At 56.5% G+C, this 27,466-nt stretch overlaps 1 protein-coding gene across 1 annotated transcript in view; it reads right to left on the bottom strand.

Moving 5' to 3' along the window:
- Positions 1-540: 540 nt before the first annotated feature.
- Positions 541-27,466, bottom strand: part of LOC140405320 (low-density lipoprotein receptor-related protein 1-like) — a 69,240-nt gene continuing 42,314 nt past the window's right edge. The window contains exons 9-10 of the mRNA XM_072493611.1: positions 4,904-5,029; positions 541-578 (exon numbers count right to left, since the gene is read on the bottom strand). Coding sequence (XP_072349712.1) covers positions 541-578; positions 4,904-5,029 — 164 coding nt within the window. The remainder of the gene's footprint in view (positions 579-4,903; positions 5,030-27,466) is intronic.

The raw sequence follows: 27,466 nt of genomic DNA on the forward strand, positions 1-27,466 counted from the left end.
GTTTAGAGGAGATGTACGAGGCAAGTGTTTTACGCAGAGGGTAGTGGGTGCCTGGAACTCGCTGCCGGAGGAGGCGGTGGAAGCAGGGACGATAGTGACGTTTAAGGGGCATCTTGACAAATACATGAATAGGATGGGAATAGAGGGATATGGACCCAGGAAGTGTAGAAGATTGTAGTTTAGTCGGGCAGCATGGTCGGCACGGGCTTGGAGGGCCGAAGGGCCTGTTCCTGTGCTGGATGTTTCTTTGTTCTTTGTTCTATGTTACTCTCATTATAAATAAGCAGTAATTGCGTTTTAACTTACAAACCCGGTGAGTGGAATTATTGGGCGGTCGATGGGTCAAAAACTTTGGGTGTTTCCATCAGAATGTCATGTGAGTGTCCCTCAAATAAACATTTTTGTCTTGCCACATGGCTTCGGTGATGTCATTCTGTGGGTGGACCGGGCTGTGGGTCTGTGAGTTCCTACTTTCGCTGGTGGAAAGAAATGCCTCTCTCTATCTTCATTTTTAAAGTTGGTTCCAGACTGCTTGACAACTTAAAAGTGATAATTGCTTTCTGGAAAGGAATCCAAGCCTGCCGTTTGAAAAGGGGGACAGAATATCACTAACAAGTCTTATACCAGTAAGAATACTGAGTGCCGGCCACACCTTCGAAAAGCGGTTTCCGGTTTTATTTTGTTATTGAATTGGAACAGTTAAGGGGGAATTCATTAAGGGTTATACATAGATTACTGTCGCTGTGTAGTTGATGAAAGTTCTTACTGTGTGTGTTCATGCAAATGTTAACTAAATTCGTAGAATAAGAACATAAGAACTAGGAGCAGGAGTCGACCATCTGGCCCCTCGAGCCTGCTCCACCATTCAATGAGATCGTGGCTGATCTTTTGTGGACTCAGCTCCACTTTCCGGCCCGAACACCATAACCCTTAATCCCTTTATTCTTCAAAAAAACGATCTATCTTTATCGAAACAACATTGAATGAAGGAGCCTCTACTGCGTCACTGGGCAAGGAATTCCATAGATTCACAACCCTTTGGGTGAAGAAGTTCCTCCTAAACTCGGTCCTAAATCTACTTCCCCTTATTTTGAGGCTCTGCCCCCTAGTTCTGCTTTCACCCGCCAGTGGAAACAACCTGCCCGCATCTATCCTATCTATTCCCTTCATAATGTTTCTCTAAGATCCCCCCCCCCCCACCGCATCCTTCCAAATTCCAACGAGTACAGTCCCAGTCTACTCAACCTCTCCTCGTAATCCAACCCCTTCAGCTCTGGGATTAACCTAGTGAATCTCCTCTGCACACCCTCCAGCGCCAGTACGTCCTTTCTCAAGTAAGGAGACCAAAACTGAACGCAATACTCCAGGTGTGGCCTCACTAACACCTCATACAATTGCAGCATAACCTCCCTAGTCTTAAGGAGACCAAAACTGAACACAATGAGGTTCCCCATGGTCGGCTCACAAGTTTGATTGAATTCTTTGAGGAGGTAACTAAGTGTGTAGATGAAGGTAGAGCAGTTGATGTGGTATACATGGATTTTAGTAAGGCGTTTGATAAGGTTCCCCATGGTCGGCTCATGCAGAAAGTAAGGAGGTGTGGGATAGAGGGAAATTTGGCCAATTGGATCAGTAACTGGCTATCACATAGAAGACAGAGGGTGGCGGTGGATGGAAAATGTTCATCCTGGAGACCAGTTACCAGCGGTGTACCACAGGGATCAGTGCTGGGTCCTCCGCTATTTGTGATTTTTATCAATGACTTGGAGGAGGGGGCTGAAGGGTGGGTCAGTAAATTTGCTGATGGCACCAAGATTGGTGGAGCAGTGGATGAGGTGGAGGGTTGTTGTAGGCTGCAAAGAGACATTGATAGGATGCAGAGCTGGGCCGAGAAGTGGCAGATGGAGTTTAACCCTGATAAGTGCGAGGTGATTCATTTTGGTCGGACAAATTTGAATGTGGATTACAGGGTCAACGGCAGGGTTCTGAGGAATGTGGAGGAACAGAGAGATCTCGGGGTTCATGTCCACAGATCTCTGAAGGTTGCCACTCGAGTGGATAGAGCCGTGAAGAAGGCCTATAGTGTGTTAGCGTTTATTAACGGGGGGCTTGAGTTTAAGAGCCGCGGGGTTATGCTGCAACTGTACCGGACCCTGGTGAGACCACATTTGGAGTATTGTGTGCAGTTCCGGTCTCCTCACTATAGGAAGGATGTGGAAGCATTGGAAAGGGAGCAGAGGGGATTTACCAGGATGCTGCCTGGATTGGAGGGTGGGTCTTATGAGGAAAGGTTGAGGGAGCTTTGGAGCGGAGGAGGATGAGAGGCGACTTAATAGAGGTGTATAAGATGATGAGGGGGATAGATAGAGTGGATGTTCAGAGACGATTTCCTCGGGTGGATGTCGCTGTGACAAGGGGGCATAACTATAAGGTTCGGGGTGGGAGATATAGGAGGGATGTCCGAGGTAGGTTCTTTACTCAGAGAGTGGTTAGGGTGTGGAATGGACTGCCTGCTGTGATAGTGGAGCCGGGACACTTTAGGAACTTTCAAGCGGTTATCGGATCGGCACATGGAGCGCACCAGAATGACAGGGAGTGGGAGGGCCTGACCTTGGTTTCGGACAAGGCTCGGCACAACATCGAGGGCCGAAGGGCCTGTTCTGTGCTGTACTGGTCTATGTTCTATGTTTTAAGCTGGAGACCCGAGACTTTAACCCACACTCGCACTGTGGCTCCTAAAGTCTGTGTTAGGAATGGACTCAAATAAAGTTTCAATTAACTTGACCGATATCGCAACCCGAGATATCGGTCAACCTATCCGGGGATCGCGAAGGGAGCAGGGGCCCGGATAGACACAAGGATCCAACAATTAACACGACAATGAGGTTACAGTGAAAATCCCCCTCGTCGCCACATTCCGGCGCCTGTTCGGGGAGGCTGGCACGGGAATTGCTGGCCCCGTTCTGCGTGTTATGGGCGAGGAGTTTTCAGAACCCGAACACGTATCATGGAGTTCAACCAATCTCTCCCATTGGTTGGTTGCTTTTCCGAGCACACGGCTTGTTCCCTGGGTGTGGGATGACAATTGTGGACACGTGGGTTTTTAAACACAAAACAATGTTTATTCCATGAACTCAACTTAACATCTTCAATAAACATTGGATCTCTCAACACCCCTTACTTCAAAGATAACTCAGAAAATACTGCAACACTAAATAATTCCTCAAAATGTTCCTTCAAACTTCCAAGAGACTTAACACCTTTAAACAGAATCACATCAGGTTAAAGGTTTCACTATTATAAGTTTAAATCACCCAAATAGTAATATTTAGTAATAGTAATAGTAACCACTTAGTAATAGATATAGGACAGAGGTCAGAGGTAGGTTCTTTACGCAAAGAGTAGTGAGGCCATGGAATGCCCTACCTGCTACAGTAGTGAACTCGCCAACATTGAGGGCATTTAAAAGTTTATTGGATAAACATATGGATGATAATGGCATAGTGTAGGTTAGATGGCTTTTGTTTCGGTGCAACATCGTGGGCCGAAGGGCCTGTACTGCGCTGTATCGTTCTATGTTCTATGTTCTAAATGATCCAGAGATAGTCTTTCATGACAGAGATCCAGCTCACTGCAAACACAGACACGCTCCAGCTCTTTTCAAACTGCAAAACTAAACTGCAAAATGGCTGATCTAAAGCCCAGCTCCACCCACTCTCTGACATCACTGTTTTCTTAAAGGTACATTGCTCAAACATCCATGTCTTAAAGGTGCTCTCACATGACATGCATTACAAGCCAGCTATTTAGCCCGGTGTGCTAAACAGCCCCGAACAAACACATCTTTCGGGATTTGGAGGAAAATGTAACTGGTCTGATTAGTAAGTTTGCAGACGACACAAAGGTTGGTGGAATTGCGGATAGCGATGAGGACTGTCAGAGGATACAGCAGGATTTAGATCGTTTGGAGACTTGGGCGGAGAGATGGCAGATGGAGTTTAATCCGGACAAATGTGAGGTAATGCATTTTGGAAGGTCTAATGCAGGTCGGGAATATACAGTGAATGGTAGAACCCTCAAGGGTGTTGAAAGTCAGAGAGATCTAGGAGTACATGTCCACAGGTCACTGAAAGGGGCGACACAGGTGGAGAAGGTAGTCAAGAAGGCAGACGGCATGCTTGCCTTCATTGGCCGGGGCATTGAGTATAAGAATTGGCAAGTCATGTTGCAGCTGTATAGAACCTTAGTTAGGCCACACTTGGAGTATAGTGTTCAATTCTGGTCGCCACACTACCAGAAGGATGTGGAGGCTTTAGAGAGGGTGCAGAAGAGATTTACCAGAGTGTTGCCTGGTATGGAGGGCATTAGCTATGAGGAGCGGTTGGACAAACTCGGTTTGTTCTCACTGGAACGACGGAGGTTGAGGGGCGACCTGATAGAGGTCTACAAAATTATGAGGGGCACAGACAGAGTGGATAGTCAGAGGCTTTTCCCCGGGGTAGAGGGGTCAATTACTAGGGGGCGTAGGTTTAAGGTGAGAGGGGCAAGGTTTAGAGGAGATGTACGAGGCAAGTTTTTTACGCAGAGGGTAGTGGGTGCCTGGAACTCGCTACCGGAGGAGGTGGTGGAAGCAGGGACGATAGGGACATTTAAGGGGCATCTTGACAAATACATGAATAGGATGGGAATAGAGGGATACGGACCCAGGAAGTGTAGAAGATTGTAGTTTAGTCGGGCAGCATGGTCGGCACGGGCTTGGAGGGCCGAAGGGCCTGTTCCTGTGCTGTACATTTCTTTGTTGTTCTTTGTTCATCGTGGGAGGGAAAACCGGCGTTCCCGGAGGGAAACCCACGCAGACCCTTCACCCCCCCCCCCCCCCCGCCCCCCCCCAACCCCCACTCACCGCTACAAGTGAAGTCATCCAGCAGCATCCTCCCTCCCCGGCACGAGCAGTTGACGCGACCCTCGGGCGTCAGCAGGCAGAGGTCTTGACAACCGCCGTTCAGCACCTTGCACGGCGACAGTTTGCCTGGAGACGGGGGTTTGCAAAAGGGGGGGGGGTGGGGGCAGAAGTGAAAGGTTGGGGTGGGGTTTGCGGGACACAGGACGCGAGGCGGGCTCCCGCGATGCGGAACGCTCCCGATCGTCGCGGAGGGAGGAACAATAAGCGACCGCGGCCGGCTGGATCACTGCGTAGCCCCCCCCCCCTTCTCACCCCACCCCCCACCACCCCCCACCACCCCCCACGGCCCAACGTGAAGTTCGGCAAACCACCGGCTACGCAGAGGAACATTTCCCCGGAGACGGACCGCAGCCCCACACTGGGCCAGCTGCCGAGATATTAGGGATGGATGGATGTGAGAGAGAGAGAGAGAGAGAGAGAGAGACAGAGACACAGGCAGGGAGAGAGGAAAAGAGAGCGAGAGAAAGAGAGACAGAGAGAGACGGACTGAGAGAGACGGACTGAGAGTGAGAGAGACAGAGAGAGAGACAGAGAGAGAGAGAGAGAGAGACAGAGAGAGAAAGAGACAGAGAGAGAGAGAGAGACAGAGAGAGAGAGACAGAGAGACAGAGAGAGAGACAGAGAGAGAGACAGAGAGAGAGAGACAGAGACAGAGAGAGAAAGAGACAGAGACAGAGAGAGAGACAGAGAGAGAAAGAGACAGAGAGAGACAGAGAGAGAAAGAGAGACATAGAAGAGAAGAGGCTGGAGGAGGTTACAGAGACAGGGAGGGTTGTAGGGGGCTGGAGGAGGTTACAGAGATGGGGAGGGGTGTAGGGGGCTGGAGGAGGTTACAGAGATAGGGAGGGTGTAGGGGGCTGGAGGAGGTTACAGAGATAGGGAGGGGTGTAGGGGGCTGGAGGAGGTTACAGTGATAGGGAGGGTTGTAGGGGACTGGAGGAGGTTACAGAGATAGGGAGGGTGTAGGGGGCTGGAGGAGGTTACAGAGATAGGGAGGGTGTAGGGGACTGGAGGAGGTTACAGTGATAGGGAGGGTTGTAGGCGACTGGAGGAGGTACAGAGATAGGGAGGGGTGTAGGGGGCTGGAGGCGGTTACAGAGATCGGGAGGGGTGTAGGGGGTTGGAGGAGGATACAGAGATGGGGGGGTGTAGGGGGCTGGAGGAGGTTACAGAGATGGGGAGGGGTGTAGGGGACTGGAGGAGGTTACAGAGATAGGGAGGGGTGTAGGGGGCTGGAGGAGGTTACAGAGATAGGGAGGGTTGTAGGGGGCTGGAGGAGGTTACAGAGATAGGGAGGGGTGTAGGGGGCTGGAGGGGGTTACAGAGATAGGGAGGGATGTTCGGGGGCTGGAGATGGTCACAGAGATGGGGAGGGGTGTAGGGGCTGGAGGAGGTTACAGAGATGGGAAAGGGGTGTACGGGGGCTGGAGGAGGTTACAGAGATAGGGAGGGGTGTAGGGGGCTGGAGGAGGTTACAGAGATCGGGAGGGGTGTAGGGGGGCTGGAGGAGGTTACAGAGATAGGGAGGGGTGTAGGGGGGCTGGAGGAGGTTACAGAGATAGGGAGGGGTGTAGGGGGCTGGAGGAGGTTACAGAGATAGGGAGGGTGTAGGGGGCTGGAGAAGGTTACAGAGATAGGGAGGGTTGTAGGGGGCTGGAGGAGGTGACAGAGATGGGGAGGGTTGTAGGGGGCTGGAGGAGGTTACAGAGATAGGGAGGGGTGTAGGGGGCTGGAGGAGGTTACAGAGACAGGGAGGGGTGTAGGGGGCTGGAGGAGGTTACAGAGATAGGGAGGGTGTAGGGGGCTGGAGGAGGTTACAGAGATAGGGAGGGTGTAGGTGGCTGGAGGAGGTTACAGAGATAGGGAGGGTTGTAGGGGGCTGGAGGAGGTGACAGAGATAGGGAGTGGTGTAGGGGGCTGGAGGAGGTTACAGAGATAGGGAGGGTTGTAGGGGGCTGGAAGAGGTTACAGAGATGGGGAGGGGTGTAGGGGGCTGGAGGAGGTTACAGAGATAGGGAGGGGTGTAGGGGGCTGGAGGAGGTTACAGAGACAGGGAGGGGTGTAGGGGGCTGGAGGAGGTTACAGAGATAGGGAGGGTGTAGGGGGCTGGAGGAGGTTACAGAGATAGGGAGGGTTGTCGCGGGCTGGAGGAGGTTACAGAGATAGGGAGGGGTGTAGGGGACTGGAGGAGGTTACAGAGATAGGGAGGGGTGTAGGGGGCTGGAGAAGGTTACAGAGATGGGGAGGGGTGTAGGGGACTGGAGGAGGTTACAGAGATAGGGGGGGTGTAGTGGGGCTGGAGGAGGTTACAGAGATAGGGAGGGGTGTAGGGGGATGGAGGAGGTTACAGAGATAAGGAGGGGTGGAGGGGGCTGGAGGAGGTTACAGAGATAGGGAGGGTGTAGGGGACTGGAGGAGGTTACAGAGATAGGGAGGGTGTAGTGGGGCTGGAGGAGGTTACAGAGATAGGGAGGGGTGTAGGGGGATGGAGGAGGTTACAGAGATAAGGAGGGGTGTAGGGGGCTGGAGGAGGTTACAGAGATCGGGAGGGGTGTAGGGGACTGGAGGAGGTTACAGAGATAGGGAGGGTTGTAGGGGGCTGGAGGAGGTTACAGAGATGGGGAGGGGTGTAGGGGGCTGGAGGAGGTTACAGAGATAGGGAGGGTGTAGGGGGCTGGAGGAGGTTACAGAGATAGGGAGGGGTGTAGGGGGCTGGAGGAGGTTACAGAGATAGGGAGGGTTGTAGGGGACTGGAGGAGGTTACAGAGATAGGGAGGGTGTAGGGGGCTGGAGGAGGTTACAGAGATAGGGAGGGTGTAGGGGACTGGAGGAGGTTACAGTGATAGGGAGGGTTGTAGGGGACTGGAGGAGGTTACAGAGATAGGGAGGGGTGTAGGGGGCTGGAGGCGGTTACAGAGATCGGGAGGGGTGTAGGGGGTTGGAGGAGGATACAGAGATGGGGGGGTGTAGGGGGCTGGAGGAGGTTACAGAGATGGGGAGGGGTGTAGGGGACTGGAGGAGGTTACAGAGATAGGGAGGGGTGTAGGGGGCTGGAGGAGGTTACAGAGATAGGGAGGGTTGTAGGGGGCTGGAGGAGGTTACAGAGATAGGGAGGGGTGTAGGGGGCTGGAGGAGGTTACAGAGATAGGGAGGGATGTTCGGGGGCTGGAGATGGTCACAGAGATGGGGAGGGGTGTAGGGGCTGGAGGAGGTTACAGAGATGGGGAGGGGTGTACGGGGGCTGGAGGAGGTTACAAAGATAGGGAGGGATGTTCGGGGGCTGGAGATGGTCACAGAGATGGGGAGGGGTGTACGGGGGCTGGAGGAGGTTACAGAGATAGGGAGGGATGTTCGGGGGCTGGAGATGGTCACAGAGATGGGGAGGGGTGTAGGGGCTGGAGGAGGTTACAGAGATGGGGAGGGGTGTAGGGGCTGGAGGAGGTTACAGAGATAGGGAGGGGTGTAGGGGGCGGGAGGAGGTTACAGAGATCGGGAGGGGTGTAGGGGGGCTGGAGGAGGTTACAGAGATAGGGAGGGGTGTAGGGGGGCTGGAGGAGGTTACAGAGATAGGGAGGGGTGTAGGGGGCTGGAGGAGGTTACAGAGATAGGGAGGGTGTAGGGGGCTGGAGAAGGTTACAGAGATAGGGAGGGTTGTAGGGGGCTGGAGGAGGTGACAGAGATGGGGAGGGTTGTAGGGGGCTGGAGGAGGTTACAGAGATAGGGAGGGGTGTAGGGGGCTGGAGGAGGTTACAGAGACAGGGAGGGGTGTAGGGGGCTGGAGGAGGTTACAGAGATAGGGAGGGTGTAGGGGGCTGGAGGAGGTTACAGAGATAGGGAGGGTGTAGGGGGCTGGAGGAGGTTACAGAGATAGGGAGGGTTGTAGGGGGCTGGAGGAGGTGACAGAGATAGGGAGTGGTGTAGGGGGCTGGAGGAGGTTACAGAGATAGGGAGGGTTGTAGGGGGCTGGAGGAGGTTACAGAGATGAGGAGGGGTGTAGGGGGCTGGAGGAGGTTACAGAGATAGGGAGGGGTGTAGGGGGCTGGAGGAGGTTACAGAGACAGGGAGGGGTGTAGGGGGCTGGAGGAGGTTACAGAGATAGGGAGGGTGTAGGGGGCTGGAGGAGGTTACAGAGATAGGGAGGGTTGTCGCGGGCTGGAGGAGGTTACAGAGATAGGGAGGGGTGTAGGGGACTGGAGGAGGTTACAGAGATAGGGAGGGGTGTAGGGGGCTGGAGAAGGTTACAGAGATGGGGAGGGGTGTAGGGGACTGGAGGAGGTTACAGAGATAGGGGGGGTGTAGTGGGGCTGGAGGAGGTTACAGAGATAGGGAGGGGTGTAGGGGGATGGAGGAGGTTACAGAGATAAGGAGGGGTGGAGGGGGCTGGAGGAGGTTACAGAGATAGGGAGGGTTGTAGGGGGCTGGAGGAGGTTACTGAGATAGGGAGGGATGTCGGGGTCTGGAGGAGGTTACAGAGATAGGGAGGGTGTAGGGGACTGGAGGAGGTTACTGAGATAGGGAGGGATGTCGGGGTCTGGAGGAGGTTACAGAGATAGGGAGGGTGTAGGGGACTGGAGGAGGTTACTGAGATAGGGAGGGATGTCGGGGTCTGGAGGAGGTTACAGAGATAGGGAGGGTGTAGGGGACTGGAGGAGGTTACAGAGATAGGGAGGGTGTAGTGGGGCTGGAGGAGGTTACAGAGATAGGGAGGGGTGTAGGGGGATGGAGAAGGTTACAGAGATAAGGAGGGGTGTAGGGGGCTGGAGGAGGTTACAGAGATCGGGAGGGGTGTAGGGGACTGGAGGAGGTTACAGAGATAACGAGGATTGTAGGGGGCTGGAGGAGGTTACAGAGATAGGGAGGGATGTAGGCGACTGGAGGAGGTTACCGAGATAGGGAGGGATGACGGGGGCTGGAGGAGGTTACAGAGATAGGGAGGGGTGTAGGGGGCTGGAGGAGGTTACAGAGATAGGGAGGGGTGTAGGGGGCTGGAGGAGGTTAGGGGGATAGGGAGGGGTGTAGGGGGCTGGAGGTGGTTACAGAGATGGGGAGGGGTGTATGGGCTGGAGGAGGTTACAGAGATAGGAGGGGTGTAGGGGGCTGGAGGAGGTTACAGAGATAGGGAGGATTGTAGGGGGCTGGAGGAGGTTACAGTGATAGGGAGGGTTGTAGGGCACTGGAGGAGGTTACAGAGATAGGGAGGGGTGTAGGGGGCCGGAGGAGGTTACAGAGATAGGGAGGGGCGTAGGGGGCTGGAGGAGGTTACAGAGATAGGGAGGGTTGTAGGGGCTGGAGGAGGTTACAGAGATAGGGAGGGGTGTAGGGGGCTGGAGGCGGTTACAGTGATAGGGAGGAGTGTAGGGGACTGGAGGAGGTTACAGTGATAGGGAGGGTTGTAGGGGACTGGAGGAGGTTACAGAGATAGGGAGGGGTGTAGGGGACTGGAGGAGGTTACAGAGATAGGGAGGGTGTAGGGGGCTGGAGGAGGTTACAGAGATAGGGAGGGTGTAGGGGACTGGAGGAGGTTACAGAGATAGGGAGGAGTGTAGGGGACTGGAGGAGGTTACAGTGATAGGGAGGAGTGTAGGGGACTGGAGGAGGTTCCAGTGATAGGGAGGGTTGTAGGGGACTGGAGGAGGTTACAGAGATAGGGAGGGGTGTAGGGTACTGGAGGAGGTTACAGAGATAGGGAGGTTGTAGGGGGCTGGAGGAGGTTACAGAGATAGGGAGGGGTGTAGGGGGCTGGAGGAGGTTACAGAGATAAGGAGAGGTGTAGGGGGCTGGAGGAGGTTACAGAGATAGGGAGGGGTGTAGGGGGCTGGAGGCGGTGACAGAGATAGGGAGGGGTGCAGTGGGTTGGAGGAGGATACAGAGATAGGGGGGGGGTGTAGGGGACTGGAGGAGGTTACAGAGATAGGGAGGGGTGTAGGGGCTGGAGGAGGTTACAGAGATAGGGAGGTGTGTAGGGGACTGGAGGATGTTACAGAGATGGGGAGGGGTGTAGGGGACTGGAGGAGGTTACAGAGATAGGGAGGGGTGTAGGGGGCTGGAGAAGGTTACAGAGATGGGGAGGGGTGTAGGGGGCTGGAGGAGGTTACAGAGATAGGGAGGGGTGTAGGGGGCTGGAGGAGGTTACAGAGATAGGGAGGGGTGTAGGGGACTGGAGGAGGTTACAGAGATAGGGAGGGTGTAGGGGGCTGGAGGAGGTTACAGAGATAGGGAGGGTGTAGGGGACTGGAGGAGATTACAGAGATAGGGAGGAGTGTAGGGGACTGGAGGAGGTTACAGTGATAGGGAGGAGTGTAGGGGACTGGAGGAGGTTACAGTGATAGGGAGGGTTGTAGGGGACTGGAGGAGGTTACAGAGATAGGGAGGGGTGTAGGGGACTGGAGGAGGTTACAGAGATAGGGAGGGGTGTAGGGGGCTGGAGGAGGTTACAGAGATAGGGAGGGGTGTAGGGGACTGGAGGAGGTTACAGAGATGGGGAGGGGTGTAGGGGGTTGGAGGAGGATACAGAGATAGGGGGGGGGGTGTAGGGGGCTGGAGGAGGCTGGAGGAGGCTACAGAGATAGGGAGGGGTGTAGGGGACTGGAGGAGGTTACAGAGATAGGGAGGGGTGTAGGGGGCTGGAGAAGGTTACAGAGATGGGGAGGGGTGTAGGGGACTGGAGGAGGTTACAGAGATAGGGAGGGTGTAGTGGGGCTGGAGGAGGTTACAGAGATAGGGAGGGGTGTAGGGGGATGGAGCAGGTCACAGAGATAAGGAATGGTGTAGGGGGCTGGAGGAGATTACAGAGATAGGGAGGATTGTCGGGGGCTGGAGGAGGTTACAGAGATAGGGAGGGATGTAAGCGACTGGAGGAGATTACCGAGATAGGGAGGGATGTCGGGGGCTGGAGGAGGTTACAGAGATAGGGAGGGTGTAGGGGGCTGGAGGAGGTTACAGAGATAGGGAGGAGTGTAGGGGACTGGAGGAGGTTACAGTGATAGGGAGGAGTGTAGGGGACTGGAGGAGGTTACAGTGATAGGGAGGAGTGTAGGGGACTGGAGGAGGTTACAGTGATAGGGAGGGTTGTAGGGGACTGGAGGAGGTTACAGAGATAGGGAGGGGTGTAGGGGACTGGAGGAGGTTACAGAGATAGGGAGGGTGTAGGGGGCTGGAGGAGGTTACAGAGATAGGGAGGGTGTAGGGGACTGGAGGAGGTTACAGAGATAGGGAGGAGTGTAGGGGACTGGAGGAGGTTACAGTGATAGGGAGGAGTGTAGGGGACTGGAGGAGGTTACAGTGATAGGGAGGGTTGTAGGGGACTGGAGGAGGTTACAGAGATAGGGAGGGGTGTAGGGGACTGGAGGAGGTTTCAGAGATAGGGAGGGTGTAGGGGGCTGGAGGAGGTTACAGAGATAGGGAGGGGTGTAGGGGGCTGGAGGAGGTTACAGAGATAAGGAGGGGTGTAGGGGGCTGGAGGAGGTTACAGAGATAAGGAGAGGTGTAGGGGGCTGGAGGAGGTTACAGAGATAGGGAGGGGTGTAGGGGGCTGGAGGCGGTGACAGAGATAGGGAGGGGTGTAGTGGGTTGGAGGAGGATACAGAGATAGGGGGGGGTGTAGGGGACTGGAGGAGGTTACAGAGATAGGGAGGGGTGTAGGGGCTGGAGGAGGTTACAGAGATAGGGAGGTGTGTAGGGGACTGGAGGAGGTTACAGAGATGGGGAGGGGTGTAGGGGACTGGAGGAGGTTACCGAGATAGGGAGGGGTGTAGGGGGCTGGAGAAGGTTACAGAGATGGGGAGGGGTGTAGGGGGCTGGAGGAGGTTACAGTGATAGGGAGGGTTGTAGGGCACTGGAGGAGGTTACAGAGATAGGGAGGGGTGTAGGGGGCCGGAGGAGGTTACAGAGATAGGGAGGGGCGTAGGGGGCTGGAGGAGGTTACAGAGATAGGGAGGGTTGTAGGGGCTGGAGGAGGTTACAGAGATAGGGAGGGGTGTAGGGGGCTGGAGGCGGTTACAGTGATAGGGAGGAGTGTAGGGGACTGGAGGAGGTTACAGTGATAGGGAGGGTTGTAGGGGACTGGAGGAGGTTACAGAGATAGGGAGGGGTGTAGGGGACTGGAGGAGGTTACAGAGATAGGGAGGGTGTAGGGGGCTGGAGGAGGTTACAGAGATAGGGAGGGTGTAGGGGACTGGAGGAGGTTACAGAGATAGGGAGGAGTGTAGGGGACTGGAGGAGGTTACAGTGATAGGGAGGAGTGTAGGGGACTGGAGGAGGTTCCAGTGATAGGGAGGGTTGTAGGGGACTGGAGGAGGTTACAGAGATAGGGAGGGGTGTAGGGTACTGGAGGAGGTTACAGAGATAGGGAGGTTGTAGGGGGCTGGAGGAGGTTACAGAGATAGGGAGGGGTGTAGGGGGCTGGAGGAGGTTACAGAGATAAGGAGAGGTGTAGGGGGCTGGAGGAGGTTACAGAGATAGGGAGGGGTGTAGGGGGCTGGAGGCGGTGACAGAGATAGGGAGGGGTGCAGTGGGTTGGAGGAGGATACAGAGATAGGGGGGGGGTGTAGGGGACTGGAGGAGGTTACAGAGATAGGGAGGGGTGTAGGGGCTGGAGGAGGTTACAGAGATAGGGAGGTGTGTAGGGGACTGGAGGATGTTACAGAGATGGGGAGGGGTGTAGGGGACTGGAGGAGGTTACAGAGATAGGGAGGGGTGTAGGGGGCTGGAGAAGGTTACAGAGATGGGGAGGGGTGTAGGGGGCTGGAGGAGGTTACAGAGATAGGGAGGGGTGTAGGGGGCTGGAGGAGGTTACAGAGATAGGGAGGGGTGTAGGGGACTGGAGGAGGTTACAGAGATAGGGAGGGTGTAGGGGGCTGGAGGAGGTTACAGAGATAGGGAGGGTGTAGGGGACTGGAGGAGATTACAGAGATAGGGAGGAGTGTAGGGGACTGGAGGAGGTTACAGTGATAGGGAGGAGTGTAGGGGACTGGAGGAGGTTACAGTGATAGGGAGGGTTGTAGGGGACTGGAGGAGGTTACAGAGATAGGGAGGGGTGTAGGGGACTGGAGGAGGTTACAGAGATAGGGAGGGGTGTAGGGGGCTGGAGGAGGTTACAGAGATAGGGAGGGGTGTAGGGGACTGGAGGAGGTTACAGAGATGGGGAGGGGTGTAGGGGGTTGGAGGAGGATACAGAGATAGGGGGGGGGGTGTAGGGGGCTGGAGGAGGCTGGAGGAGGCTACAGAGATAGGGAGGGGTGTAGGGGACTGGAGGAGGTTACAGAGATAGGGAGGGGTGTAGGGGGCTGGAGAAGGTTACAGAGATGGGGAGGGGTGTAGGGGACTGGAGGAGGTTACAGAGATAGGGAGGGTGTAGTGGGGCTGGAGGAGGTTACAGAGATAGGGAGGGGTGTAGGGGGATGGAGCAGGTCACAGAGATAAGGAATGGTGTAGGGGGCTGGAGGAGATTACAGAGATAGGGAGGATTGTCGGGGGCTGGAGGAGGTTACAGAGATAGGGAGGGATGTAAGCGACTGGAGGAGATTACCGAGATAGGGAGGGATGTCGGGGGCTGGAGGAGGTTACAGAGATAGGGAGGGTGTAGGGGGCTGGAGGAGGTTACAGAGATAGGGAGGAGTGTAGGGGACTGGAGGAGGTTACAGTGATAGGGAGGAGTGTAGGGGACTGGAGGAGGTTACAGTGATAGGGAGGAGTGTAGGGGACTGGAGGAGGTTACAGTGATAGGGAGGGTTGTAGGGGACTGGAGGAGGTTACAGAGATAGGGAGGGGTGTAGGGGACTGGAGGAGGTTACAGAGATAGGGAGGGTGTAGGGGGCTGGAGGAGGTTACAGAGATAGGGAGGGTGTAGGGGACTGGAGGAGGTTACAGAGATAGGGAGGAGTGTAGGGGACTGGAGGAGGTTACAGTGATAGGGAGGACTGTAGGGGACTGGAGGAGGTTACAGTGATAGGGAGGGTTGTAGGGGACTGGAGGAGGTTACAGAGATAGGGAGGGGTGTAGGGGACTGGAGGAGGTTTCAGAGATAGGGAGGGTGTAGGGGGCTGGAGGAGGTTACAGAGATAGGGAGGGGTGTAGGGGGCTGGAGGAGGTTACAGAGATAAGGAGGGGTGTAGGGGGCTGGAGGAGGTTACAGAGATAAGGAGAGGTGTAGGGGGCTGGAGGAGGTTACAGAGATAGGGAGGGGTGTAGGGGGCTGGAGGCGGTGACAGAGATAGGGAGGGGTGTAGTGGGTTGGAGGAGGATACAGAGATAGGGGGGGGTGTAGGGGACTGGAGGAGGTTACAGAGATAGGGAGGGGTGTAGGGGCTGGAGGAGGTTACAGAGATAGGGAGGTGTGTAGGGGACTGGAGGAGGTTACAGAGATGGGGAGGGGTGTAGGGGACTGGAGGAGGTTACCGAGATAGGGAGGGGTGTAGGGGGCTGGAGAAGGTTACAGAGATGGGGAGGGGTGTAGGGGGCTGGAGGAGGTTACAGAGATAGGGAGGGGTGTAGGGGGCTGGAGGAGGTTACAGAGATAGGGAGGGGTGTAGGGGACTGGAGGAGGTTACAGAGATGGGGAGGGGTGTAGGGGGTTGGAGGAGGATACAGAGATAGGGGGGGGGGGTGTAGGGGGCTGGAGGAGGCTGGAGGAGGTTACAGAGATAGGGAGGGGTGTAGGGGACTGGAGGAGGTTACAGAGATAGGGAGGGGTGTAGGGGGCTGGAGAAGGTTACAGAGATGGGGAGGGGTGTAGGGGACTGGAGGAGGTTACAGAGATAGGGAGGGTGTAGTGGGGCTGGAGGAGGTTACAGAGATAGGGAGGGGTGTAGGGGGATGGAGGAGGTCACAGAGATAAGGAATGGTGTAGGGGGCTGGAGGAGATTACAGAGATAGGGAGGATTTTCGGGGGCTGGAGGAGGTTACAGAGATAGGGAGGGATGTAGGCGACTGGAGGAGATTACCGAGATAGGGAGGGATGTCGGGGGCTGGAGGAGGTTACGGAGATAGGGAGGGTGTAGGGGGCTGGAGGAGGTTACAGAGATGGGGAGGAGTGTAGGGGACTGGAGGAGGTTACAGTGATAGGGAGGAGTGTAGGGGACTGGAGGAGGTTACAGTGATAGGGAGGGTTGTAGGGGACTGGAGGAGGTTACAGAGATAGGGAGGGGTGTAGGGGACTGGAGGAGGTTACAGAGATAGGGAGGAGTGTAGGGGACTGGAGGAGGTTACAGTGATAGGGAGGGTTGTAGGGGACTGGAGGAGGTTACAGAGATAGGGAGGGGTGTAGGGGACTGGAGGAGGTTACAGAGATAGGGAGGGTGTAGGGGGCTGGAGGAGGTTACAGAGATAGGGATGGTGTAGGGGACTGGAGGAGGTTACAGTGATAGGGAGGGTTGTAGGGGACTGGAGGAGGTTACAGAGATAGGGTGGGTTGTAGGGGCTGGAGGAGGTTACAGAGATAGGGAGGGGTGTAGGGGGCTGGAGGCGGTTACAGTGATAGGGAGGAGTGTAGGGGACTGGAGGAGGTTACAGTGATAGGGAGGGTTGTAGGGGACTGGAGGAGGTTACAGAGATAGGGAGGGGTGTAGGGGACTGGAGGAGGTTACAGAGATAGGGAGGGTGTAGGGGGCTGGAGGAGGTTACAGAGATAGGGAGGGTGTAGGGGACTGGAGGAGGTTACAGAGATAGGGAGGAGTGTAGGGGACTGGAGGAGGTTACAGTGATAAGGAATGGTGTAGGGGGCTGGAGGAGATTACAGAGATAGGGAGGATTTTCGGGGGCTGGAGGAGGTTACAGAGATAGGGAGGGATGTAGGCGACTGGAGGAGATTACCGAGATAGGGAGGGATGTCGGGGGCTGGAGGAGGTTACAGAGATAGGGAGGGTGTAGGGGGCTGGAGGAGGTTACAGAGATAGGGAGGGGTGTAGGGGGCTGGAGGAGGTTACAGAGATAGGGAGGGGTGTAGGGGACTGGAGGAGGTTACAGAGATGGGGAGGGGTGTAGGGGGTTGGAGGAGGATACAGAGATAGGGGGGGGGGTGTAGGGGGCTGGAGGAGGCTGGAGGAGGTTACAGAGATGGGGAGGGGTGTAGGGGACTGGAGGAGGTTACAGAGATAGGGAGGGTGTAGTGGGGCTGGAGGAGGTTACAGAGATAGGGAGGGGTGTAGGGGGATGGAGGAGGTCACAGAGATAAGGAATGGTGTAGGGGGCTGGAGGAGATTACAGAGATAGGGAGGATTTTCGGGGGCTGGAGGAGGTTACAGAGATAGGGAGGGTGTAGGGGGCTGGAGGAGGTTACAGAGATAGGGAGGGTGTAGGGGACTGGAGGAGGTTACAGAGATAGGGAGGAGTGTAGGGGACTGGAGGAGGTTACAGTGATAGGGAGGAGTGTAGGGGACTGGAGGAGGTTCCAGTGATAGGGAGGGTTGTAGGGGACTGGAGGAGGTTACAGAGATAGGGAGGGGTGTAGGGTACTGGAGGAGGTTACAGAGATAGGGAGGTTGTAGGGGGCTGGAGGAGGTTACAGAGATAGGGAGGGGTGTAGGGGACTGGAGGAGGTTACAGAGATAGGGAGGGGTGTAGGGGGCTGGAGAAGGTTACAGAGATGGGGAGGGGTGTAGGGGGCTGGAGGAGGTTACAGAGATAGGGAGGGGTGTAGGGGGCTGGAGGAGGTTACAGAGATAGGGAGGGGTGTAGGGGACTGGAGGAGGTTACAGAGATAGGGAGGGTGTAGGGGGCTGGAGGAGGTTACAGAGATAGGGAGGGTGTAGGGGACTGGAGGAGATTACAGAGATAGGGAGGAGTGTAGGGGACTGGAGGAGGTTACAGTGATAGGGAGGAGTGTAGGGGACTGGAGGAGGTTACAGTGATAGGGAGGGTTGTAGGGGACTGGAGGAGGTTACAGAGATAGGGAGGGGTGTAGGGGACTGGAGGAGGTTACAGAGATAGGGAGGGGTGTAGGGGGCTGGAGGAGGTTACAGAGATAGGGAGGGATGTAGGGGACTGGAGGAGGTTACAGAGATGGGGAGGGGTGTAGGGGGTTGGAGGAGGATACAGAGATAGGGGGGGGGGTGTAGGGGGCTGGAGGAGGCTGGAGGAGGCTACAGAGATAGGGAGGGGTGTAGGGGACTGGAGGAGGTTACAGAGATAGGGAGGGGTGTAGGGGGCTGGAGAAGGTTACAGAGATGGGGAGGGGTGTAGGGGACTGGAGGAGGTTACAGAGATAGGGAGGGTGTAGTGGGGCTGGAGGAGGTTACAGAGATAGGGAGGGGTGTAGGGGGATGGAGCAGGTCACAGAGATAAGGAATGGTGTAGGGGGCTGGAGGAGATTACAGAGATAGGGAGGATTGTCGGGGGCTGGAGGAGGTTACAGAGATAGGGAGGGGTGTAGGGGCTGGAGGAGGTTACCGAGATAGGGAGGGATGTCGGGGGCTGGAGGAGGTTACAGAGATAGGGAGGGTGTAGGGGGCTGGAGGAGGTTACAGAGATAGGGAGGAGTGTAGGGGACTGGAGGAGGTTACAGTGATAGGGAGGAGTGTAGGGGACTGGAGGAGGTTACAGTGATAGGGAGGAGTGTAGGGGACTGGAGGAGGTTACAGTGATAGGGAGGGTTGTAGGGGACTGGAGGAGGTTACAGAGATAGGGAGGGGTGTAGGGGACTGGAGGAGGTTACAGAGATAGGGAGGGTGTAGGGGGCTGGAGGAGGTTACAGAGATAGGGAGGGTGTAGGGGACTGGAGGAGGTTACAGAGATAGGGAGGAGTGTAGGGGACTGGAGGAGGTTACAGTGATAGGGAGGAGTGTAGGGGACTGGAGGAGGTTACAGTGATAGGGAGGGTTGTAGGGGACTGGAGGAGGTTACAGAGATAGGGAGGGGTGTAGGGGACTGGAGGAGGTTTCAGAGATAGGGAGGGTGTAGGGGGCTGGAGGAGGTTACAGAGATAGGGAGGGGTGTAGGGGGCTGGAGGAGGTTACAGAGATAAGGAGGGGTGTAGGGGGCTGGAGGAGGTTACAGAGATAAGGAGAGGTGTAGGGGGCTGGAGGAGGTTACAGAGATAGGGAGGGGTGTAGGGGGCTGGAGGCGGTGACAGAGATAGGGAGGGGTGTAGTGGGTTGGAGGAGGATACAGAGATAGGGGGGGTGTAGGGGACTGGAGGAGGTTACAGAGATAGGGAGGGGTGTAGGGGCTGGAGGAGGTTACAGAGATAGGGAGGTGTGTAGGGGACTGGAGGAGGTTACAGAGATGGGGAGGGGTGTAGGGGACTGGAGGAGGTTACAGAGATAGGGAGGGGTGTAGGGGGCTGGAGAAGGTTACAGAGATGGGGAGGGGTGTAGGGGGCTGGAGGAGGTTACAGAGATAGGGAGGGGTGTAGGGGGCTGGAGGAGGTTACAGAGATAGGGAGGGGTGTAGGGGACTGGAGGAGGTTACAGAGATGGGGAGGGGTGTAGGGGGTTGGAGGAGGATACAGAGATAGGGGGGGGGGGGGTGTAGGGGGCTGGAGGAGGCTGGAGGAGGTTACAGAGATAGGGAGGGGTGTAGGGGACTGGAGGAGGTTACAGAGATAGGGAGGGGTGTAGGGGGCTGGAGAAGGTTACAGAGATGGGGAGGGGTGTAGGGGACTGGAGGAGGTTACAGAGATAGGGAGGGTGTAGTGGGGCTGGAGGAGGTTACAGAGATAGGGAGGGGTGTAGGGGGATGGAGGAGGTCACAGAGATAAGGAATGGTGTAGGGGGCTGGAGGAGATTACAGAGATAGGGAGGATTTTCGGGGGCTGGAGGAGGTTACAGAGATAGGGAGGGATGTAGGCGACTGGAGGAGATTACCGAGATAGGGAGGGATGTCGGGGGCTGGAGGAGGTTACGGAGATAGGGAGGGTGTAGGGGGCTGGAGGAGGTTACAGAGATGGGGAGGAGTGTAGGGGACTGGAGGAGGTTACAGTGATAGGGAGGAGTGTAGGGGACTGGAGGAGGTTACAGTGATAGCGAGGGTTGTAGGGGACTGGAGGAGGTTACAGAGATAGGGAGGGGTGTAGGGGACTGGAGGAGGTTACAGAGATAGGGAGGAGTGTAGGGGACTGGAGGAGGTTACAGTGATAGGGAGGGTTGTAGGGGACTGGAGGAGGTTACAGAGATAGGGAGGGGTGTAGGGGACTGGAGGAGGTTACAGAGATAGGGAGGGTGTAGGGGGCTGGAGGAGGTTACAGAGATAGGGATGGTGTAGGGGACTGGAGGAGGTTACAGTGATAGGGAGGGTTGTAGGGGACTGGAGGAGGTTACAGAGATAGGGTGGGTTGTAGGGGCTGGAGGAGGTTACAGAGATAGGGAGGGGTGTAGGGGGCTGGAGGCGGTTACTGTGATAGGGAGGAGTGTAGGGGACTGGAGGAGGTTACAGTGATAGGGAGGGTTGTAGGGGACTGGAGGAGGTTACAGAGATAGGGAGGGGTGTAGGGGACTGGAGGAGGTTACAGAGATAGGGAGGGTGTAGGGGGCTGGAGGAGGTTACAGAGATAGGGAGGGTGTAGGGGACTGGAGGAGGTTACAGAGATAGGGAGGAGTGTAGGGGACTGGAGGAGGTTACAGTGATAAGGAATGGTGTAGGGGGCTGGAGGAGATTACAGAGATAGGGAGGATTTTCGGGGGCTGGAGGAGGTTACAGAGATAGGGAGGGATGTAGGCGACTGGAGGAGATTACCGAGATAGGGAGGGATGTCGGGGGCTGGAGGAGGTTACAGAGATAGGGAGGGTGTAGGGGGCTGGAGGAGGTTACAGAGATAGGGAGGGGTGTAGGGGGCTGGAGGAGGTTACAGAGATAGGGAGGGGTGTAGGGGACTGGAGGAGGTTACAGAGATGGGGAGGGGTGTAGGGGGTTGGAGGAGGATACAGAGATAGGGGGGAGGGGTGTAGGGGACTGGAGGAGGTTACAGAGATAGGGAGGGTGTAGTGGGGCTGGAGGAGGTTACAGAGATAGGGAGGGGTGTAGGGGGATGGAGGAGGTCACAGAGATAAGGAATGGTGTAGGGGGCTGGAGGAGATTACAGAGATAGGGAGGATTTTCGGGGGCTGGAGGAGGTTACAGAGATAGGGAGGGATGTAGGCGACTGGAGGAGATTACCGAGATAGGGAGGGATGTCGGGGGCTGGAGGAGGTTACAGAGATAGGGAGGGTGTAGGGGGCTGGAGGAGGTTACAGAGATGGGGAGGAGTGTAGGGGACTGGAGGAGGTTACAGTGATAGGGAGGAGTGTAGGGGACTGGAGGAGGTTACAGTGATAGGGAGGGTTGTAGGGGACTGGAGGAGGTTACAGAGATAGGGAGGGGTGTAGGGGACTGGAGGAGGTTACAGAGATAGGGAGGAGTGTAGGGGACTGGAGGAGGTTACAGTGATAGGGAGGGTTGTAGGGGACTGGAGGAGGTTACAGAGATAGGGAGGGGTGTAGGGGACTGGAGGAGGTTACAGAGATAGGGAGGGTGTAGGGGGCTGGAGGAGGTTACAGAGATAGGGATGGTGTAGGGGACTGGAGGAGGTTACAGTGATAGGGAGGGTTGTAGGGGACTGGAGGAGGTTACAGAGATAGGGTGGGTTGTAGGGGCTGGAGGAGGTTACAGAGATAGGGAGGGGTGTAGGGGGCTGGAGGCGGTTACAGTGATAGGGAGGAGTGTAGGGGACTGGAGGAGGTTACAGAGATAGGGTGGGTTGTAGGGGCTGGAGGAGGTTACAGAGATAGGGAGGGGTGTAGGGGGCTGGAGGCGGTTACAGAGATAGGGAGGTGTGTAGGGGACTGGAGGAGGTTACAGAGATAGGGAGGGGTGTAGGGGGCTGGAGGAGGTTACAGAGATAGGGAGGGGTGTAGGGGCTGGAGGAGGTTACAGAGATAGGGAGGGGTGTAGGGGACTGGAGGAGGTTACAGTGATAGGGAGGGTTGTAGGGGACTGGAGGAGGTTACAGAGATAGGGAGGGGTGTAGGGGACTGGAGGAGGTTACAGAGATAGGGAGGGTGTAGGGGGCTGGAGGAGGTTACAGAGATAGGGATGGTGTAGGGGACTGGAGGAGGTTACAGAGATAGGGAGGAGTGTAGGGGACTGGAGGAGGTTACAGTGATAAGGAATGGTGTAGGGGGCTGGAGGAGATTACAGAGATAGGGAGGATTTTCGGGGGCTGGAGGAGGTTACAGAGATAGGGAGGGATGTAGGCGACTGGAGGAGATTACCGAGATAGGGAGGGATGTCGGGGGCTGGAGGAGGTTACAGAGATAGGGAGGGTGTAGGGGGCTGGAGGAGGTTACAGAGATGGGGAGGAGTGTAGGGGACTGGAGGAGGTTACAGTGATAGGGAGGAGTGTAGGGGACTGGAGGAGGTTACAGTGATAGGGAGGGTTGTAGGGGACTGGAGGAGGTTACAGAGATAGGGAGGGGTGTAGGGGGCTGGAGGAGGTTACAGAGATAGGGAGGGGTGTAGGGGACTGGAGGAGGTTACAGAGATAGGGAGGAGTGTAGGGGACTGGAGGAGGTTACAGTGATAGGGAGGGTTGTAGGGGACTGGAGGAGGTTACAGAGATAGGGAGGGGTGTAGGGGACTGGAGGAGGTTACAGAGATAGGGAGGGTGTAGGGGGCTGGAGGAGGTTACAGAGATAGGGATGGTGTAGGGGACTGGAGGAGGTTACAGTGATAGGGAGGGTTGTAGGGGACTGGAGGAGGTTACAGAGATAGGGTGGGTTGTAGGGGCTGGAGGAGGTTACAGAGATAGGGAGGGGTGTAGGGGGCTGGAGGCGGTTACAGTGATAGGGAGGAGTGTAGGGGACTGGAGGAGGTTACAGTGATAGGGAGGGTTGTAGGGGACTGGAGGAGGTTACAGAGATAGGGAGGGGTGTAGGGGACTGGAGGAGGTTACAGACATAGGGAGGGTGTAGGGGGCTGGAGGAGGTTACAGAGATAGGGAGGGTGTAGGGGACTGGAGGAGGTTACAGAGATAGGGAGGAGTGTAGGGGACTGGAGGAGGTTACAGTGATAGGGAGGAGTGTAGGGGACTGGAGGAGGTTACAGTGATAGGGAGGGTTGTAGGGGACTGGAGGAGGTTACAGAGATAGGGAGGGGTGTAGGGGACTGGAGGAGGTTACAGAGATAGGGAGGGTGTAGGGGGCTGGAGGAGGTTACAGAGATAGGGAGGGGTGTAGGGGGCTGGAGGAGGTTACAGAGATAAGGAGGGGTGTAGGGGGCTGGAGGAGGTTACAGAGATAAGGAGAGGTGTAGGGGGCTGGAGGAGGTTACAGAGATAGGGAGGGGTTTAGGGGGCTGGAGGCGGTGACAGAGATAGGGAGGGGTGTAGTGGGTTGGAGGAGGATACAGAGATAGGGGGGGGTGTAGGGGACTGGAGGAGGTTACAGAGATAGGGAGGGGTGTAGGGGCTGGAGGAGGTTACAGAGATAGGGAGGTGTGTAGGGGACTGGAGGAGGTTACAGAGATGGGGAGGGGTGTAGGGGACTGGAGGAGGTTACAGAGATAGGGAGGGGTGTAGGGGGCTGGAGAAGGTTACAGAGATGGGGAGGGGTGTAGGGGGCTGGAGGAGGTTACAGAGATAGGGAGGGGTGTAGGGGACTGGAGGAGGTTACAGAGATAGGGAGGGGTGTAGGGGGTTGGAGGAGGATACAGAGATAGGGGGGGGTGTAGGGGGCTGGAGGAGGTGACAGAGATAGGGAGGGGTGTAGGGGACTGGAGGAGGTTACAGAGATAGGGAGGGGTGTAGGGGGCTGGAGAAGGTTACAGAGATGGGGAGGGGTGTAGGGGGACTGGAGGAGGTTACAGAGATAGGGAGGGGTGTAGGGGGCTGGAGGAGGTTACAGAGATAGGGAGGGGTGTAGGGGGCTGGAGAAGGTTACAGAGATGGGGAGGGGTGTAGGGGACTGGAGGAGGTTACAGAGATAGGGAGGGTGTAGGGGGATGGAGGAGGTCACAGAGATAATGAATGGTGTAGGGGGCTGGAGGAGATTACAGAGATAGGGAGGATTGTCGGGGGCTGGAGGAGGTTACAGAGATAGGGAGGGTGTAGGGGGCTGGAGGAGGTTACAGAGATAGGGAGGAGTGTAGGGGACTGGAGGAGGTTACAGAGATAGGGAGGGTGTAGTGGGGCTGGAGGAGGTTACAGAGATAGGGAGGGGTGTAGGGGGATGGAGGAGGTCACAGAGATAAGGAATGGTGTAGGGGGCTGGAGGAGATTACAGAGATAGGGAGGATTGTCGGGGGCTGGAGGAGGTTACAGAGATAGGGAGGGATGTAGGCGACTGGAGGAGATTACCGAGATAGGGAGGGATGTCGGGGGCTGGAGGAGGTTACAGAGATAGGGAGGGTGTAGGGGGCTGGAGGAGGTTACAGAGATAGGGAGGAGTGTAGGGGACTGGAGGAGGTTACAGAGATAGGGAGGGGTGTAGGGGGCTGGAGGAGGTTACAGAGATAGGGAGGAGTGTAGGGGACTGGAGGAGGTTACAGTGATAGGGAGGGTTGTAGGGGACTGGAGGAGGTTACAGAGATAGGGAGGGGTGTAGGGGACTGGAGGAGGTTACAGAGATAGGGAGGAGTGTAGGGGACTGGAGGAGGTTACAGTGATAGGGAGGGTTGTAGGGGACTGGAGGAGGTTACAGAGATAGGGAGGGGTGTAGGGGGCTGGAGGAGGTTACAGAGATAGGGAGGGTGTAGGGGGCTGGAGGAGGTTACAGAGATAGGGAGGGTGTAGGGGGCTGGAGGAGGTTACAGAGATAGGGAGGAGTGTAGGGGACTGGAGGAGGTTACAGTGATAGGGAGGGGTGTAGGGGACTGGAGGAGGTTACAGAGATAGGGAGGGTGTAGGGGGCTGGAGGAGGTTACAGAGATAGGGAGGGGTGTAGGGGACTGGAGGAGGTTACAGTGATAGGGAGGGGTGTAGGGGGCTGGAGGAGGTTACAGTGATAGGGAGGAGTGTAGGGGACTGGAGGAGGTTACAGTGATAGGGAGGGTTGTAGGGGACTGGAGGAGGTTACAGAGATAGGGAGGGGTGTAGGGGACTGGAGGAGGTTACAGAGATAGGGAGGGTGTAGGGGGCTGGAGGAGGTTACAGAGATAGGGAGGGGTGTAGGGGACTGGAGGAGGTTACAGTGATAGGGAGGGGTGTAGGGGGCTGGAGGAGGTTACAGTGATAGGGAGGAGTGTAGGGGACTGGAGGAGGTTACAGTGATAGGGAGGGTTGTAGGGGACTGGAGGAGGTTACAGAGATAGGGTGGGTTGTAGGGGCTGGAGGAGGTTACAGAGATAGGGAGGGGTGTAGGGGGCTGGAGGCGGTTACAGTGATAGGGAGGAGTGTAGGGGACTGGAGGAGGTTACAGTGATAGGGAGGGTTGTAGGGGACTGGAGGAGGTTACAGAGATAGGGAGTGGTGTAGGGGACTGGAGGAGGTTACAGAGATAGGGAGGGTGTAGGGGGCTGGAGGAGGTTACAGAGATAGGGAGGGTGTAGGGGACTGGAGGAGGTTACAGAGATAGGGAGGAGTGTAGGGGACTGGAGGAGGTTACAGTGATAGGAGGAGTGTAGGGGACTGGAGGAGGTTACAGTGATAGGGAGGGTTGTAGGGGACTGGAGGAGGTTACAGAGATAGGGAGGGGTGTAGGGGACTGGAGGAGGTTACAGAGATAGGGAGGGTGTAGGGGGCTGGAGGAGGTTACAGAGATAGGGAGGGGTGTAGGGGGCTGGAGGAGGTTACAGAGATAGGGAGGGGTGTAGGGGGCTGGAGGAGGTTACAGAGATAAGGAGAGGTGTCGGGGGCTGGAGGAGGTTACAGAGATAGGGAGGGGTGTAGGGGGCTGGAGGCGGTGACAGAGATAGGGAGGGGTGTAGTGGGTTGGAGGAGGATACAGAGATAGGGGGGGGTGTAGGGGACTGGAGGAGGTTACAGAGATAGGGAGGGGTGTAGGGGCTGGAGGAGGTTACAGAGATAGGGAGGTGTGTAGGGGACTGGAGGAGGTTACAGAGATGGGGAGGGGTGTCGGGGACTGGAGGAGGTTACAGAGATAGGGAGGGGTGTAGGGGGCTGGAGAAGGTTACAGAGATGGGGAGGGGTGTAGGGGGCTGGAGGAGGTTACAGAGATAGGGAGGGGTGTAGGGGGCTGGAGGAGGTTACAGAGATAGGGAGGGGTGTAGGGGACTGGAGGCGGTGACAGAGATAGGGAGGGGTGTAGGGGGTTGGAGGAGGATACAGAGATAGGGGGGGGGGGTGTAGGGGGCTGGAGGAGGCTGGAGGAGGTGACAGAGATAGGGAGGGGTGTAGGGGACTGGAGGAGGTTACAGAGATAGGGAGGGGTGTAGGGGGCTGGAGAAGGTTACAGAGATGGGGAGGGGTGTAGGGGACTGGAGGAGGTTACAGAGATAGGGAGGGTGTAGTGGGGCTGGAGGAGGTTACAGAGATAGGGAGGGGTGTAGGGGGATGGAGGAGGTCACAGAGATAAGGAATGGTGTAGGGGGCTGGAAGAGATTACAGAGATAGGGAGGATTGTCGGGGGCTGGAGGAGGTTACAGAGATAGGGAGGGATGTAGGCGACTGGAGGAGATTACCGAGATAGGGAGGGATGTCGGGGGCTGGAGGAGGTTACAGAGATAGGGAGGAGTGTAGGGGACTGGAGGAGGTTACAGTGATAGGGAGGAGTGTAGGGGACTGGAGGAGGTTACAGTGATAGGGAGGGTTGTAGGGGACTGGAGGAGGTTACAGAGATAGGGAGGGGTGTAGGGGACTGGAGGAGGTTACAGAGATAGCGAGGGTGTAGGGGGCTGGAGGAGGTTACAGAGATAGGGAGGGTGTAGGGGACTGGAGGAGGTTACAGTGATAGGGAGGGTTGTAGGGGACTGGAGGAGGTTACAGAGATAGGGAGGGGTGTAGGGGACTGGAGGAGGTTACAGAGATAGGGAGGGGTGTAGGGGCTGGAGGAGGTTACAGAGATAGGGAGGGTTGTAGGGGCTGGAGGAGGTTACAGAGATAGGGAGGGGTGTAGGGGGCTGGAGGCGGTTACAGAGACAGGGAGGGGTGTAGGGGGTTGGAGGAGGTTACAGAGATAGGGAGGGGTGTAGGGGGCTGGAGGAGGTTACAGAGATGGGGAGGGGTGTAGGGGACTGGAGTAGGTTACAGAGATAGGGAGGGGTGTAGGGGGCTGGAGAAGGTTACAGAGATGGGGAGGGGTGTAGGGGGCTGGAGAAGGTTACAGAGATGGGGAGGGGTGTAGGGGGCTGGAGGAGGTTACAGAGATAGGGAGGGGTGTAGGGGACTGGAGGAGGTTACAGAGATAGGGCGGGGTGTAGGGGCTGGAGGAGGTTACAGAGATAGGGAGGGGTGTAGGGGCTGGAGGAGGTTACAGAGATAGGGAGGGGTGTAGGGGACTGGAGGAGGTTACAGAGATAGGGAGGGGTGTAGGGGGGCTGGAGGAGGTTACAGAGATAGGGAGGGTTGTAGGGGTCTGGAGGAGGTTACAGAGATAGGGAGGGGTGTAGGGGGGCTGGGGGAGGTTACAGAGATAGGGAGGG

Source organism: Scyliorhinus torazame, chromosome X (genome assembly GCF_047496885.1).
Source record: "Scyliorhinus torazame isolate Kashiwa2021f chromosome X, sScyTor2.1, whole genome shotgun sequence".
Lineage (NCBI taxonomy): Eukaryota > Metazoa > Chordata > Chondrichthyes > Carcharhiniformes > Scyliorhinidae > Scyliorhinus > Scyliorhinus torazame.